The sequence below is a fragment of the Gymnodraco acuticeps genome, unplaced genomic scaffold, assembly GCF_902827175.1.
Source record: "Gymnodraco acuticeps unplaced genomic scaffold, fGymAcu1.1, whole genome shotgun sequence".
NCBI lineage: Eukaryota > Metazoa > Chordata > Actinopteri > Perciformes > Bathydraconidae > Gymnodraco > Gymnodraco acuticeps.
The window spans coordinates 3,422,602-3,435,986 of record NW_022991375.1 but is presented as its reverse complement, the minus strand read 5'-3'; the positions used below and the strand labels follow the sequence as shown (position 1 = coordinate 3,435,986).

Below are 13,385 nucleotides of genomic sequence, written 5' to 3'. Positions count from 1 at the left end.
ATATTTTATTAATATGCATGTTTTAAATGTGTAGATCATTTATGCCATCTCACAGTGTCTGTGATCCACTGCAACATACCATACTCTGATACGTGTCATTTTTTCCCCTCTTGGCTATTGATTCTCACAGATCGTGCATAGACATTTTAAGTATCTGTATCTGAGTGGTTTGTGTAATGAAGAGGGTCTGAATGGATGCAGGAATGAGGGACTGTTACCCTCCCTGGATTTTTGAAATAGCCCCTCTCTGACCCAGTCCAGACCAATCACATACCAAACATATCTGGCTCCATGCGCACAATGTGGAGGGGACTGGCATGGCACGAGGATGATTATGCAATGATGACTTCATCTTGGTTAAATAGTTTTAGAGGAGAGGGCAGGAGTGAGAGATTCAGCTGATATTTGGGGGCACGATGAGTTTTCCATTCATCTACTCCCCACGACCGAGACTTGGAAAGTGTTTCTGTGAAGACTCATCATAATGAGTTTTTCCATTACTCCTCTCTCTGTGGTAGGCCATGGTCTGCAATTAATTCAAAGATGAAACGCAAAACCATTATGGAAAGAGTGGACATGAAGGGAATGTCTCAGATATCCAATCTTGCTTTAGACTTTTCCTATACACAAGACCTTTCTTGACATAAATCATCAGCTTAATTTGTGACCCTTTTCCAAAGAAAATCCCACTTTAGGTTGTACAGTCGCTGCAAGTAGAGCAACAGGTTAAGAAAAGTTCAAGTTAACAGGTTACTTTATACCTAAAGTTAAGATGTCTCTGTAAATATCCTGTCCAATAGATTCTGTTTGGGTTCATGATGCTGTTGTCAATTTGTCATTTTGAAATATGTGAGTGAAGAGTGTCTTGTATGTCCTGGTGAACTCCATGGATGTTGATTTTTGCGAGAGTGTGTGTGCATCTGTGTTTATCACATGTATATGTCAGTTTGTGTACATTCCCAAGGCTTTACTACATATTGTTGAAAAGAAACATTGCTCCGTCTCCCGGTCTTCAGCACTGGACCTCAAGGTTCACTGGCTGGCTGTCAAACAGTCAGCTCGAGTTACTCCAGCTGCAAATGCTTGTGTGTGTGCGTGTGTGTGCGTGTGTGTGTGTGCGTGTGTGTGTGTGCGTGTGTGTGTGTGTGTGTGTGTGTGTGTGTGTGTGTGTGTGCGCGTGCGTGCGTGCGTGTGTGTGTGTGTGCGTGGGTGTGTGTGTGTGTGTGTGGGTGTGTGTGGTGTGTGTGTGTGTGTGTGTGTGTGTGTGTGTGTGTGTGTGTGTGTGTGTGTGTGTGTGTGTGTGTGTGTGTGTGTGTGTGTGTGTGTGTGTGTGCGTTGGTGTAGGATTCACGAGTAACTCCACGTCAGCTACTGCTACAGCGAGCAGACCTTCCTCTCTGGCCTGTTGTTTGTGATAGGACGGCTCCAGCAGTCTCTCTCTGCAATGGAAGTTGTCCAACGTTGTTTCATAGCTGGTCCTCAGTGCCAGGAGAGCCTGATAAGGGAAGAGAAAACCAAGGGGGGTGCCTGCGTGGCTTTTAGAAAACCAGTTGTTTCGCTTCATTAGAACTGTACTCATACAAGGCCAGAAGAGTAAGGATTTCCTGCTTCGTGGCACACAGTTAGCGCTGTTTAACCCCAGAGAGACACATTAGATGTTTCTGTGTTGTAATGCAGATGGAAATAATTATTGTGAGGAAGTGGATTTATTTTCCATAAGTGGTTCAGGCAGACAAGCTATCAGTAACACTTTCAGCACTTCATCGTTTGTGAGCAGTGTTGCATGAAATCCAGGCTCACATTCAGTATCTCTTCTTTTCATAAATGTCTGAAATAATAGAGTTATGCTGCAGTTAGAAACGCTGCCAGTCTGTTTCCTGGAAAGCAACGAGGCACGCACACCTGCATTTGCCATTCAACAGATTGAGTTATTCGCTGCCGAAAGCACATTTAAGCCCTTTGTTTATTCACTGCTATGTAAAGTGGGTTTCAAATGAGGAACTTACATTTCAGGGTAGTGCTTTTAAAGGGCTGTTAAATGTGTTCCTGTGTCACAGGAACAAATTAAGTAAGAGTGTGGTCAATGCCCTGGTTGACTGAATCACAAGTACAGTCTCACAGTGATCTCTTCCTCTAAAAAGCTTCAACGTGGAATCATAAAGTTCCTACTCTGCTGTCAGCAAATGTACGAACATGCATCAGCACCAAAACATATCCCTAACCATTGCTCTGAATCTGGTGTTTGGAGATCCTGCTGTTTTTCAAATGTCATGCCTGCAGAGGAGCGGTGTCACTCTGATAAGCTGGTCCCATGTCAAGTTATTATTGGCTTTCTCTGTGGTAATCGGCGGCCAAAGGTGCAATCAATCATGTCAGAGCTTTTCTGTTATTTCTGGCCTCTCTCCAAAGGCAGTGAGGCCCCGAGGCTCTGACAATAGCCCATGTGTGTGTTTGTAATTGTAAGTCAAATTCACGACTCCTTTAGTTCAAACATATTTTATCACGTGTACATGACACGTTGCAGCTTCCCTACACAGTGTTGACATTAAATTGAAAGCAATCCAAATGCATTACAACTGAAAAGATCAGATTGGATGTTCAGCAAGTGATCACAACTTTTAACAACGTATATGTACACTGGATTTATGATTACCATGGAACAAGAAGCGTTGTTATTCTTCCTTGAACTTGCTGGTCCGTTGTTCTGCTGATAGGTTTGAGTTTATAAAACATTAACTGTATGAATAATGTAAGGAGACAGTAGCTTGCATGAGTGGCATATTGACAGAGAGCATGACCAGAGCCAGTAGCATGGACATTTGCTTCTGATAAAGGAAATAAAGCTATCATGATTTAAATGAAGAGTATCTGAGTGCATTTGTGTGTGAGAGAAAGGGATAATGTGTCCCTGGCAGCAGAAAAGGACTCTTTTCTTAAAGCCAAAATGCTCATGACAAAAACACATGGTGGCAAAACAAGTCTGTTGGTTCCTTTTATTTTTATCATTTGAGAGAGGCAAGGTTTTTATCTGACACTTACGTCATTCAACATTGACTTTAACATTAAGACCAGAGGAAGTGGTCTGAACTTGTTTGTTTTAATGCCTGCCGGCATTTTAAATATATAACTTTAATGTCAGTTGAAAAATGTATGTTCCAATAATTGAGAGTCACTAGTCTAGCAGATCTGGTTACATCAATCACATATTATTTTCTGTCTTCTCTGACTTGGTGCCCATCAATCTTTATTCCCTCTTTCATGCTACCTGGCTTCGAGGGGCTTCAAACTTATTCCTGACACTAGTTTGTCCACAGCTGTCATCCTGCTTGTCCTCCTCCAGAGATGAATGGGGTTCAACAAGAGCTGAGGGCCATGGAAAGAACATGCACACTGCACAGGTAAGACGCCAAATCCACATGCATACACGTGGAATAATTTACAGGTATTAAGAGGTTTCAGCCTTGGATTCTTACCACACGCTTTCTCTTGCCAGTAAACATTTAACAAGACTCTTTTATGAGATGCTGAAAAGGATATATACATTAAGTCACCAAGTGGGCTTATTTAGGTTTACCAACAATTTCTAATTAGAAGCGCCCTGCACAGGGCTTGTGGTAATTATTGTCTGAAGCCACGTGGCAAACATCTTGAAAATCTCCTCATGGAAAGGGAATTTTTCTCCAAGACGAATTCTCCACCTCTTTTATTTGCTTGAAGCGTAGCAGCAGATTGTTTCTTTGATCCAAATATCCACCCTTCAACTTCAACAGTACATGATTAATCATGTCCAACAAATAAAACAGCTGTCACTAGAGAAAGGTTTGCTCATGCAGAAATCACAAAGATCTTTGCACAGACTTGTAACATGTCAATGAAAGCACACAAAGCACATTGCATACTTGTTTTGTAGCGATTGTCTCTATGTTTCCTCTGAGTTGAAAATATTTTTTAAAGCCCTTTTATGAGCATAAACATCACTGACTCATTCTGCAGAATCATGTACCAGAAATGGTAAAGGAATGAGACTAGGGAGATTCCTCGGGTCACATAAGAACACTCCATTCCGCGGCAAATATGTGGATATTTGTGCCTTTTTTTCTTTGGAGAGTTCGGGTTTTGGCTCTCTGGACAGCCTTGGACATGGTTGTGTGTGTTGGCCGAAGCCCTTGTTTCTACATTAAAGGAGATGTTCTCATGGGCTGTAACTGAAGTGAACACTCAGTGTTGACAGTGCTCTGAAGGAGAGGTTATTTCACAACTTTGGTGAAAATTGTCAAACGCCCTCTAAAGTTAATGTTCTGAGGGTAGTTTAACCATCACTGTTTATTTGTTTCTCAATAAAACTTCATGTTCATCTCTGTGTCCATTTTTGGGCTATAGAGTGAGATAGTCCATGACAAGACTTCAACTTATTTCTATTTTACACCTGAAGGAAGTGATCAGATTTTAAATTAGAGTGAAATGTCAAGTTCTCACACCAAATTAACCTTATAGCTCATGTGGTGAGGTGTTCTGACAGGAAACGCTCTAACTAAATATACCATTCCTGAAAATCGAGTTCAAGAGAATAACTAGTGAAAGCTAATGTTGATAATAGTCACCCTGAAAACCCTAGAAGATCTCCCCTTACAAAATAAGACTGTTTCATGGGTTGAAAGCAACAGCATGGAGAATGAAAACAGCAGTTTTAATTAACAAGGGGGCCAAGGACAGAATGTGTTTGTGATGGAACAAAGCAAACATTTATCTGGATATTTTGAAGCGTGCATCCAGTGCAGAAGTGATGAAGTCAGAGGTTTGGACAGCTGGGCCTCGGTTGGAAGGGAGGATGTAGTGAGATTATAAGAGCAGGATTAACAGAAAACAGACTCGAGGAAGAGGAATCTCCCTCCATCTCTTAATTTCCTTTGCTTATCCCACTCCCTTTCTCCTGAGACTAAGAGATGAACGGCCCTCAACTCTCCTTCCTCCTCTTGTTTTTGTTCATGGAAAAAAACCTAAAACTTTATTGTTTGAGTGCTTTCTTTGGTACTTATATCCACTGTAACATCAATCATGAGAACAAGGGACTCAACTTTGGAATCCCTTTTGTCTCATCATGAAGACCTCTCAGGGTTTCTTCCTCGTAAAACAACATGCGTTCTGTCTGGTTTCTGTTAAATTTGAAGCTGTAGTTCTTCCGCTCTTCATCCTACCGAGAGCCTTTTTTCCCCAACTGTAAACCCACAGAATGTGTGGTGATTGGTGGGGTGACGGAGGTATTGTCTTTCTTATCTGCATGGGTATTTACACGAATGCTCACGTGATTTCAGGGAAGAGTTGTTGTTTTTTTGTTGAACGTTCAGGGATGTGAATATGGATGAATACTAGATCAGTCAAAGGGAGTTTATTTTGAATGTATAAGCAGACTTTGATGAAAACATGTTTCCCACAAGTTTGCCTTCATTCTGATTCAGAGATGAACTCTCAACTTTGCTTCACACCCCATATCTGTTTGCACTTTCTGACGCGAACTGTCAATGAATAGACATTGAACAACAGGAAAATCACCCAGAGCAGGAGCGTTAGTGTTCTTTTAGACTAGTTACACGTCGTCTGGAGGACTGAGTAATGCTGACTGGACAGAAGTCTCTGTATGGTGGCAGCAGTAGGCTACCAGATGTGTGTGTGTCTGCATCACTGAGTGTTCCACTAAACACACACACACCTTAAACCGGGAACAAGTATTTGATCCTGCTTTTAACTGAGATGAAAGTGCTCAGCGCGTCTTATAACTAGTCACACTCAGTTGACTTTGATTGGCAGAGTTGCCAACTTTCAGGATGTATAGAGGAGGATGAGGATATGTTTTAGACAGCATAGGTTTTTTGTAAATCTTTGAAATTACACCAGCAGCCAAAAACGTTGTTAAAACTGACTAATGTCACACGCTGTTAAAACCAGTTTAAAAGGCCCTCCATACTGTGTGAATGTATTTGAGTTACTATGATGTTTGATTTAACAAACGTGTGTAGACCCCCATTTCCTCACTGACTAACCGGCTCCGCTCAGACGTTCTCAGACACATTTATCATTCTCTTCTGACTCAGAGGCACCAGCAGAAGCAGAGAGCTAAACATAACAAAATATGCTAGACCCACAGATCTGTTCTCACATATCTCACAGGTTTGCTGTTTTGGGTTAGTGGGTTAACAATGTTTCAAGGTCAAACTCTTCAAACACAAGAGGAAGTTGCTTAAAGCACGAATACGAAAGGGGTTGAGGGGGAGCTTGGTAAACGTTTTTCTGGCACAAATAAGTCTATTCAATGTTTGCATTCTTTTATTAAAGATACACTTTTATTTATCATTTAATTAAATAATTTAATAGCCTATCATATGTTTGACCATGTGCCAATATGGAGACCTATCCTACTGTGAAAGAAACGACACACTGGTGACAGAGGAAGTTTGAACAAATATGTTGGCAGTCTAGGTCGGGACATTTCAAAAAGGCGACTGTTCTTTTGCTATTGTCATCACCGGATCAAAATTTAAATGACTAATAGTTCCAAATGCTTCCCAAGATAATTACTGACACATGGACAGAATAAAAAAAATATTGACAATCGAATTAGATTCATAGATCTTGCAGCACCACATCCGCCCAAGTACCATAAATCGAATTGAAATGTGAATTTATGCAGTCACCTTTACCCAATGTATTTTAGTTTGTTCCTCTTGTGAATTATGTTGAGAACCAATCAGGGAATGTTTTATCATTTTCTCAAATGGTTATTTCTTCTACTTCCTCCACACAGAATATGTTAGACTTAAGTTCTCTCTAATCCTTCTACAGTATATTTAGGATGGATCAATAGACTTTGTTTAAATGTGAAAGTGGTATGCTTGTAGTGACAAACAATTAAAACCTGTCATAAGAATCAGCCAGTTCCCAGCTTTGATAAACCAATTTAGCGACTAGCTGGTGAGCAGAGTGGAGCATTTAGCAACCAAAGGGCCACATATTTTCTTCAGTAATTGGTTGAGACCAAAACAGAGATAAAAGGATAATTGACATCAGACTTATCAAGGGGGACATAAACATAACTCCAAATGATTGTGAATGTTGCTCCATGTCTGCTTGATTTGCAAAAAAGCAACTATTTGCTAGCCCATTTTTTAAATCAACATAATAAGATGAAAATATGTGGTGGCAACAAAAAGAGATATCTATGGGTTCAAAAGATTGCTTTTTAACCATATCACATTTATTAAGAACACTGGGAATAGTTTGAAAGCCACAAATACTAATATACACACACAAATATGAATAATATAATTACCAAACAATACCCATAACATTGTTCTTCGCTCTCCTAATGCCGGCTGTTTGTGATCATGACTCGTCCAGAATACACACCACAGTTCAATTGCACCATCGTCCAGTTCAACTCCATAAAGTTCCATCTTATTAGCTGAGTCAAAGTGTAAGCGCTCATGCAATTTGCGTTATTGTTAAAGTACTTCAAGTGCTCACATTAGAAGCTATAGCACACTTCGAGGTTTGGGATGCTGCTGAGAAGGATGCCCTCTACTGCCTTCAACCTGAAGGTATTTCATTCTTTGAACCCCGCTGCTGTCTCTAGAAGTCCTCATAGTCAATGGTTCCGTGGCCGTTCTCAGGGAGAGCATACATAGATTTACTCTTTTTCCTCCTGCTGGCGGCTCTCATCTGTGCAGGGTCTCGATTCCCAGAAAAGGACAGGTAGGCAGCGATGCTGTTCCTGACTCCATAGCTCACCATGTTGTCACCGCAGCTCTCTGTGCTCACCAGCTGCTTGCTGTAGAGAGGAAATTACAGAAATAATAATGAAAACTAAGAATCGTAATGCTTTTATTTTCTCTTTCATTGATGTTTATCCACATCTTGATTTCAAGCCATTACTTTATTTGAATCGATCAACTAAATTCAATAACAAGAAGTTGAATAAATAATTTGTCAATTTAAAGACATTTATTTAATTTATTTGAATTGTTTCAGACATTTGTCATGAGAAATGGCTGTAGTTCGAAGATTCAATATTTTCAGACAGTGGGTCAGAATAAAAACAAGCTATTTCATTATCAGCCATTTTGGGATTGATTTTTCACAGTTTCCAACATTTCATTGGTGAAACCATTCATTTGTTGTTTGAAAAAGTAATGTGCAGATTATTCAATCTTACATTTGACCATTGCTATTTAGAAATGCAGTAAAAAACTGTTTTATACTGCATTTACAGTGTCCACCTTATAAAAACAGTTATATGGTGACACAAAATAAGCCACCATTGGACAAGCATCATGCACTGCCCGATTAAAGCTGGTAAATATCATCAATCAGTTGTACCTGTCTATTTGTCTTTCCAGTCCAAAGTTGCGTCTCATCACTACGAGGTGGGGCTGAGTCAGGCGGGGGGGGTCGTGCTCGACTGACAGGGGGAGGTTAAAGCACAGCAGAGGCCATCTGAAGCGTCTGAAAAGGCATCAATAGGGGAAGTTTAAATCATTCTCACAGGATAACAAACAAACAGAATAAATTATTTGCATTTACTCCTTTCAACGCTCAGGCAAACATTTCAAACCAAACTCAACAGTCGTCCTTATCTAGCATGCATATTGTATCTCATTTCCTGTTTTGTACAAAGATATTCTGTAAAAGCAGGATATATATATCGAAAGTCGACCACTGATGAGCAAACAGTTTATATTAAGAACATGATGTACTATTTTCAGTGCTTAATCGCATTTGATGATGTTTATGTGCGTGTGTACGGCTCTCCTTTATCATGATGCTTATTTCCTTTTTGTTTGATTTTAGACATACTTATCTGCGCATAGTTACGTATCTCAGTGTGTGTGCATACACTCACCACAGTAGTGGTTGATCATATCTTCTAGGCACTGGAAAGTGAGGCGAGGGGAGATGTAGTACCAGCTGTTGTCCAGTCTTAAGATACGATAGTGCTTTACACTCCTGTGCTTCACTGAGAGCGAGTACAGACCTGAGGATGTAGAAACACACATTTCAACAAGAAACCAAAAACATCAATAACAATTGATCCACTCTTAATCGATACTAGAAAAGGTTGGGACAATATAAAAGCAGAAGTGAATGTCAATCCTGTTCTGTAGTATATTTCCTCTCGAAATGAGTATTTTTGTATCATTGGTAAAGAAAAGTTTCAGATCATACTCTGACCGCACAGAATTTTTTAGGGGAGATTTTGTTTCCTTAAACAAATATTTGTTAGCAAAAGTAAAAGAAAACTGCTTATCGTCACATTGTAAGTATAATAACCATGATAATTAATAATGCAATATTTGTTTAATCAGTAAGAAAAAAAGTGAAAAAGTATCAATTTCTTTGTCTACGCTGTTTTGACTACGTTTCTTGGCATTATCTATCTAATGCTCGGCAAGAAAGTGAATAAGTGTATTTCATCAAATGTATTTTCCTTCAGCTTATTTTTGTAGTTGTGACTTCTTTTTAGAAATGTGCCTCTACATACAGAAAACATTGAGTTGAAGCAAATGGCCGTATACCATCTTGATGCCCCCAAAACGGATTTTCTGTAAATTCTAACATAAAAAAAAAATCTATCCCTAATCCTCAATTCCTTTTATTTAAAGCCATCAGGGGAAACTTTAGTAAAAACCCTTTCACTTCTCCTAACATCTGAAAGAGTACTTGCTTACTTGTAAACAGTCTTAATATTTCCGATGCAGAAACTCTTAAACATTGTACAGAAAGCACTCACCTCTCTCCCTGGCACTCTCCCTCACCAGGAAGGAGCCCACTCTGTTCCCGGGTAAACTGAGCAGCTCTTCGGCCTTCTGCCTCTCCACCCCCTCAAACAGCCAACTGACAAAAAAAGTCATGTGTTAGCGATCACATTAAATACTCATTGCATTTTAGACTTTTATGTTTTTAAACTGAATCAATCCCTTCATTTTATTATATATTAACATTATCATACACAACAAATAAACATAAAATCTACACGTACAACACTAATTTGATGAATATTTTGTGTTAATAATAACATCTCCCGCAACTTCCTTCAGATTGTTGTAGTGGAAAAAGATGCATTTGATATTCTTGATGTTATGTTGAAACAGATCAATGATGCCGATATTGGCGGATGGTTTCAATATGGTTCTACTTACCTATGGTACACCTTTGCCACATGGCTGTTGGGTATGTAGTTCTCCTTTTGTGTTTGGATGGAGCGTACTCTCCACCAGTAAGACTCCCTGACCAGGAAGAAGCAAAGAGGAATCAAACATTGACCTTTCGTGTGAACACTTCTCTATCCTGCATCAAGTAACTAATTCAACTGTATTTCCTCATTTTGATTTGAGATCTTCCATCTACCAAGTTAACGCCAGGGACAGAAGAAACTGAAATGGTTTTAAATGAAGAAAGCTAATGCATGAACGTACTGAGCTATGAGTCTGAGCTTCTCCCCCATCCTGTAGATCGGCTCGCTGATGTCCGGCGACGGGTAGTCCTGAAGCACCACCACCATGTCGTCCTCCAGGCCTGCCGAGAACAATAGTTACAGCCTTTTCTACAAACAGAGTACAGCTGACATTTACTAATGCAAATACAAAGACATCATGATTTAGAAAAGTCCAGAGATGTGTGGGACTACACCTCGGAAATTCCTTTTGTTTAAGTCATTGAGTTTAGCTTAAGATCATGACATCTCCGATACAATCAGGCTGTGCATTCGAAGAAAGTGGATAACTAGTAATTTTAACTATTTTAAGAATTGTTAAAGTATATGTTTGTTAAATTAATCAAAAAAGTAGATGTCCTGCTTTTTTCTGTTTGATATCAATTTAAACTGAATTTCTTGGAGGTTTAAATGATCAAAACAAACGTTAAAAAACGTCCCCTTAACTTTGAAATAACTTGTAATTTATGACATTTTTATAGGCCAAAACATGTATTGAATAAACAAAAGAAATGATAGGCAGATTCATTTAAAATGACAACAGCCCTTAATTGCTACCCTAAACTGGAGTAGGCACAGCGACAAACGTTTCCACAACAGTTTCTTATACAACTCAAATTATGTTATTTAAAATCATCTTTAAGCATTCTTACCTTTTAAAGAGCTGTCTGTGTTGATCGTCTCCTTGGCACTCTCACCTCGCATTATATTCCCCATCCTCCAGCCTGGAGTCAAGGCACAAGGACAGAACGACTGTGAACCTACAAACAAATGTTCCACTCATGTGTCTGTATTTCTGTTATGAAACTAAACCTCTCTACTGCTGCCACTCCACACAGCTTTTACTTCCTATAAGCTGACCATTGACCTATCTCAAACAACATACTCAGAATAGGGAAGCTGGGGCTAGATGCTATCAGTCAGAATTTTCCATTGGTAAACCCAACCCTGTGTACACCAATGAATAATGATATTGAATTCACATATTGCAAAATCATGTCCGCTTGTTTTAAAATGCAATTCACATTTCATAAATTACACCATGAGGCATTTCAACAGATCCTGTCTGTGACCATACCCTTAGGTTGCATCACAGTGTTGGCCAGTATGGAGAAATAATGTGAAATGTCAACAACCTGCCGAGATGGAAAGCTTTGAATGCGGCTGGCGGTATAAATTGTAGACACCTACCTGTGGGAGTTGTAGATGGCCTGCTGTGATGGCATCAAGTGTGTTTAAAGAGATAATGACCCATGGTGGCAGCAGCCGAGACCGCTACTACAGAAGTATCATGTTCATAACAGCTTACAGCAATGACCTGTCACAGAGTGTGACGACAGCTCTGCATCTGACTGCAAACTCACTTCCTGTAATGAAATGAGGAAGAAGGCCCGCACAAGTATTTTTGACACACTCACTCCTGAAAGTAAGGGTGCACACAACACTATTTAAATGTAGTTATTTACAGCAACCGAAAGCTTTAATGTTTGCTAAAAAAACGTGTTAACATACAAACGCTGATAATGTTACTGATGTTCCAGAAGAGATCAACCTTATTTTATGAATGCTTTAATACAGTCTAATGAGCTATTAGTATTTACTGACTAATTATGTTTTTATGTGTAGCATAGAACTATTTTAAGATACATTAAAGCTGAAATGATTAGTCAAACTAGTAGAGTGGCAGAAAATGTATCAATGTTTGATTCATTTGAGTTTTTTATCAAGCATTACCTTGTTCCAGCTTCTCCATTGCAAATAAGGCTCTTCTTTGTTTTATGTTGGATTCGATTGACTATCTTTAATTTTGGACAGTCAGTCACCATTGGCTAGGCATAAATACTCTCTTTGGGGGGCTTTGTCCAACAGAAATGAGATTCATCTTGTAGCAAAATGTGTTACTTAACACATTATATCTCGTTTATTAAATCCTTACAAAAAAGTGTAAAATATTATCTTAATTGGATTTAAGGTGTTCTATGCACTTTCTTGTCTGGCTCAAGGCAGACACTGTTTACTGGAACGATAAAGACTTCCTGACTGGGGACCTACCACCTACTATTTTCCCTTGTCTCCAGGCTTTGTGCTAAGCTAACTGTTTTCCATCTGTACTTTTGTATTCATGGTACAACGTGAGAGCATTATTCCTATCTAACTCTCTCAACAAATGCCATCAATAAATAAATAAAAAAGAAATGTCGGATTAATCCGAAATGAAAATAGTTTATTGTTGCTGCAGTACATTAGTTTAGTTAGTAATTCAGAGACTTCTCCGCCCTTAACTCCTGTATTTAGGCTGTGCTTAAGCATTCAAAAGTGCATTCCTCTTTCTTTCTTTTTTTTTTAACTTTTTATTTATTTTTCATACATAACATCAATATCAAATCAACTCAAATCAAGTTTTATTTATATAGCATATTTATAAACGATTTTTGGTCGAGCCAAAGTGCTGTACATATAATAAAAATAGCCTACAGTAGAGACACTTTACAGCAAATACAACAGCACAGATTGTTCAGAATATCAGTATGAGAAAAAACGACACCCTCTATCCTTAGACCCTCACATCGTACAAGGAAAAACTTCCAGAGAAAAACCCACAGTTTAAGGGGAAAAAATGGGAGAAACCTCAGGGAGAGCAACAGAGGAGGGATCCCTCTCCCAGGACGGACAGACGTGCAATAGATGCCGTGTGTAAATCGAAGAGATAATACATTTTACAAGCATATAGAACCGAATGTTAGGAAATGCATGTGTCTGTAATAAGAAGATGAATCCACGAGGATGTCAGCTACAATCCTATGGAAGCCATCAGGGAAGCAGCATGGCGAGACCCAAGGCAGGACCGCAGAGACAGGTTCAGCCACGACCCGAAGTCCACGACTTAATCCAGAACTCAGGA

The 13,385-nt window shown here is 39.3% G+C and overlaps 2 protein-coding genes across 2 annotated transcripts in view; one reads left to right on the top strand and one right to left on the bottom strand.

The window, feature by feature from the left end:
- si:ch211-193k19.2 (uncharacterized protein LOC100034574 homolog) overlaps nt 1-13,385 on the top strand; it is a 1,126,861-nt gene that overhangs the window by 963,518 nt on the left and 149,958 nt on the right. The gene's annotated exons all lie outside the window — the stretch shown is intronic.
- sla1a (Src like adaptor 1a) lies at nt 7,228-11,581 on the bottom strand. The gene is given in 8 exon segments (XM_034241036.1): nt 7,228-7,822; nt 8,371-8,416; nt 8,419-8,496; nt 8,894-9,025; nt 9,782-9,885; nt 10,191-10,277; nt 10,467-10,566; nt 11,137-11,581. Coding segments are annotated over 8 exon segments (810 nt in total). The 5' UTR covers nt 11,201-11,581; the 3' UTR covers nt 7,228-7,623.